Source organism: Osmia bicornis, chromosome 1, assembly GCF_907164935.1.
Source record: "Osmia bicornis bicornis chromosome 1, iOsmBic2.1, whole genome shotgun sequence".
In the NCBI taxonomy this organism is placed as follows: domain Eukaryota; kingdom Metazoa; phylum Arthropoda; class Insecta; order Hymenoptera; family Megachilidae; genus Osmia; species Osmia bicornis.
This window is the reverse complement of record NC_060216.1, coordinates 3,158,734-3,163,028: the sequence shown is the minus strand read 5'-3', so window position 1 is coordinate 3,163,028 and position 4,295 is coordinate 3,158,734. Positions and strand designations below refer to the sequence as shown.

Here is a 4,295-nt window from a genome sequence, read left to right as displayed (position 1 = left end):
TATATGTATAGTAATGGAAATATATTAAATTTTTCCTAAAATATAATAAATATATATATATCAATAATAATATACAATAACATGCAATCGAAAATCACGTTCTCCACTCCTCTGGTGCAGTCAGGTTTAACTATAACAACAAAATTATATAATATTATACATACACTTCATGTAAAAAGTATTATTATATATGCTTAGTGTATTAATACCATGTTAATGGTTTTATACATATATTGTATATGTAAACTGAACACTTACAATTTTCCTCTTTTTCTTCTTTTCATTTGCATGCAGGTGTCTTGTTGCTCTATTTTAATAGAGGTAGTCTCTGACACTGTAATAAATATTTTCATTAACAATTATTTACATATGCTATAAAAAGTATACATAAGAGTAATTACCAAGTAAGTTCAGTGTTGGAACTGCTGATGTTGTTAATCTTTTCCTCATGAAGTATTTTTCTTTAAAGTATCTACTACAGATCACTCAAAATTTCTTTGGGTTGTCACATACTTCCACCCACTGTGCCATCCTCTTCTTTCTCTCTAAGGGGAAGGAGAACATCCTGCTGTTTTCGTTAATACACCCTCTGATGATGCATAGTTTCTTCCTCTTTCTTTAAAGATACATTTTAATAATTAAAATTAAATATATTACTAAAATAGCAATGTAAACAGTTATGTTTTCAGTAACAATTTTAAAACATTCTGTACTTACTTAATTTCTAGCTTCTCCTCCTGTTACTGCATCTCTTCAGCAGAAGTTATTGACAAACCTAAACACCTAGAAAAAACTTTAAAAAATATCTTTTTCAATAATCATAATAGTCATAATAATAATAGCAATAGTAATAATAATAGTAATAATTATAATAACGGAATTCACGAACCTGGAAATTCAATCACCTACGCTGCCACCATCACACCATGTGCAACCATGTGCGCCATATTTCTTTTGTCTCTTTAAATTTTGAAACAATTGAAAAACGCGGCGACAAATTTCGCGGGAACATGACGTCACGATATCTTTAGTTGTGTGTTAAAATCAGTGATACAAGCTATGCATGTAGAGAAGTGACATCAGCGCCTCCTGGTAGTGAGGCGTAAACCTAAAATTTGCATCAAAATCACAAGAGTGGAGCTTGGAGGGCCTGGTGAGAGGTCCGAGAAATGAGTGAGAGGTCCGTTTCTACGAGTCCCGACAGAGTTGCTTATTTGGAGGCAATCCTGTGGATGGCAACGCGGTCCTTTCCCCCCACCACGCCAACGCTGTCGCGTTTTAAAATTTCAGTGGCATCGACAGTTCAATTAGTGCAACAAACGGAAAAAGAGCACAGTAATATGAGTTCAAAAAACGACAGTAAGTGTTTCTTTTGATCTTTACTTCGCGAGTGTCATTGACAATTACATTACGTGACCATTTGTAACAAAAATATATTTTGTTTTTTTCTCATATACAGTGGGTTTATGTGAGCCTATAATGAAAATTTAACATATGTTTTCCGTAGATTTAAATGAGATTTGTGCATTGTTAAAATTTCATCGAGATCGGTCAATGCATTTAGAAGTTACAAGTAATTTCCGAGAATCGCAATTTAAGAACATAACTAGTCACCTTCTTAGATGAAAAGCCACGATTTTCAGAAATTGTAACTTCTCAGTGCATTCACCGATCTGAATGACATTTTCAGCATACACATAACATATTTTTTACACATGTCATATTTCACATTTTCATCACAGGCTCAAATAAAAAAGTTAAAAAATTGCCTTTTCTAGATGCATGTCCACAAGACAGAGAAAACAGTGAAGAACCTTAGACGGAGCCGCTGTTGCAGCTGCAACAGCAAGTGCAGCAATTACACCTTCAAACCGACCAAGATCCGCTGTTGCAAATATTGCAAGTGCAGCAGCAGCAAATGCTGCAAAATATCCAGCAGCAGCAGCAGGAACAGCAGCAATATGATCAGTACATCGTAAGTCCTTTTTTTGCGTTTCTGTGTAGACGTTGTTTCTGCTATTCTTTGTTTATACATAATAACATAATATTTATTTTTGCAGCCGCACCCTGTACAACTTTCGGAGCAGCAACCGCCGCGCGCTCAAGCGGCAGGATATACAGTAAGTCCTTTTTTTGCGTTCCTGTTTAGACGTTGTTTCTGCTATTCTTTGTTTATACATAATAACATAATATTTATTTTTGCAGCCGCACCCAGTACCACACCCGCAGCCGTATCAGCCGCACATATCGCAGCTGAATGAGCTGTACGAGCCTAAGGAGCAGAACGTAAGTAGTTTTTTTACTTTCCTGTTCGTACGATTTTTCTGGTATTCATTGTTTGTGAATAATAACATAATATTTATTTTTCCAGTCGTACAGAGCGAAACAGGCGCTAATTCGCGAGTATAGGAGGAAAATGAAAAAGCTGCGGCGGGAAACAGCGCCATGGCCCAGCCGCGGCCGCGGGAATGGGAATGGAGGCGATCGCGGGAATGGAAATGGAGGCGGTCGTGGTCGCGGCTGTAGTGGCCGCAATATAGCTTTTTATTTTTAATTTTTCTTATTATTATTATTGTTATTATTATTATTATTATTTTCTTTTATATTTTAATTACATTTTTTTATATATATTTTTCTTTCTTGCAATTACATAATATTTTCCGCTACTTATGTTGTAGTCATTTATTCCCCTATTCCTTATTCTGTGTACTGACGAAGTGGCGAACATGGGTACATTCACGATTTTCTTTACATGAATAAACTAACCGGAATTCGATTTATAGGAATTCGGAGTACAATATCGGGACATTATTTAAAAAAAAAAACTAACCTTAGGCATTCGATTTCTAGGAATTCAGAGTACAATTCTCATATTCCTCATCCTGTGTACTGCCGTCAATCAAATAAAATATTTTATGGTAATTATTGAGATTAGGTTACACCTCACCGATTTTGATGAAATTTAAATATATTGTAAAACTCAACATTTTCAACAACTTTTTCCTATACATATAACCGCCGCTCGGCCTTAGTTTTCGAGATATTTTCGAAAAACTGTTGAAACTAACACATAGAATTCTGGCCATCCGTGTGTGTCCGTGACAACGTACGCGTTAGTATGGGATCGCCGCTTTTCTACTGTTTCTGCAGGCAGCAGCACGGCGACCGAAATCAATATATATATACATATATTACGGGTGGGCTTAAAAATTAAATTTAACTAATTTTCATGATTTTGAATCTCAGTATGCGTGTCTGGTCGCCGTTAGGCGACCAGAATGTAACTTTACCCTAACCTAACTTAATTCACTGATTAGGTAGAGTAGATTGGGTTAGGTTAGGCTATATTAAATTCCCAGGTGCCATCATAGCTACGATACATTGAAATCATGAATGCAGAAGTACACAAGGTATATATTGGTCATTGGTCGCCGTGCTGTTGCCTGCAGAAACAGTAGAAAAGCGGCGATCCCATACTAATACGTGCGTTGTCACGGACATAGACAGATAGCCAGAATTCAATGTGTTAGTTTCAACAGTTTTTCGAAAATATCTCGGAAACTAAGGCCGAGCGGCAGTTATATGTATAGGAAAAAGTTGTTCAAAATGTTGAGTTTTACAATATATTTAAATTTCATCAAAATCGGTGAGGTGGAGCCTAATCTCAATAATTACCTATTTTATTTTTTATTATATATTTTGTTTACAGTTATTTTACTACCCGTTCCTTTCCTATATCCCCCAAAAAAGGAAAAGTGTGAATTATGTATATATGTGTATATATTCATTTTTCACAATGAGATCATGACGAAGATTGTATATAAATGTACATATACTGGACACATGACAAATCTTTATGGTAACTTTTATTTTTTTTATTGAATAAAGTAAATGCATTATCAATTAATTGCAATTTATTAATTATCAACAATTTTATTTTATAATTTATCATTTTCTTTTTATTTCGTTCATAGTATTACAATTTATGTTATTAAAAAACAAATATACTGCGTTCCTATCACATTTATATAGTTCTTATTCCTAAACATTTGTACTTCGGAAAAAGATTTGATACCACTTATATATATCGGAGTACCATATCGGGACATATTATTTAAAAAAAAAAACTAACCTTAGACATTCGATTTGTAGGAATATTCTTCCCTTGGTTATGTTATATTACAAGAAATGTATATATAATATTTGGGTGAAGGAGTTATGTCATTCATACATTTCCTAGGTGATGTATGCATTATCGTATTTTATACTTTGGCGGTGGCATACGTAATATAGCT

General features: G+C 34.3%; 1 protein-coding gene and 1 long non-coding RNA gene across 3 annotated transcripts; one reads left to right on the top strand and one right to left on the bottom strand.

Moving 5' to 3' along the window:
* Nucleotides 1-294: 294 nt before the first annotated feature.
* On the bottom strand, nucleotides 295-1,146 carry LOC123988323. 2 transcript variants are annotated; one of them, XR_006829909.1, is made up of 4 exons: nucleotides 890-1,146; nucleotides 718-793; nucleotides 402-616; nucleotides 295-334 (listed from the first exon to the last, which is right to left on the bottom strand). It is a non-coding gene; the product is annotated as an uncharacterized LOC123988323 (long non-coding RNA). The 2 variants fall into 2 exon arrangements; XR_006829908.1 differs by having other exon boundaries at nucleotides 316-616.
* A 544-nt stretch (nucleotides 1,147-1,690) lies between these two features.
* Nucleotides 1,691-2,554, top strand: LOC114882173 (zinc finger CCCH domain-containing protein 4-like). The gene is made up of 4 exons (XM_046286604.1): nucleotides 1,691-1,975; nucleotides 2,061-2,120; nucleotides 2,206-2,286; nucleotides 2,372-2,554. Exons 1-4 carry the CDS (start codon nucleotides 1,919-1,921, stop codon nucleotides 2,552-2,554), a joined length of 381 nt encoding a protein of 126 aa, XP_046142560.1. The 5' UTR covers nucleotides 1,691-1,918.
* Nucleotides 2,555-4,295: the final 1,741 nt, after the last annotated feature.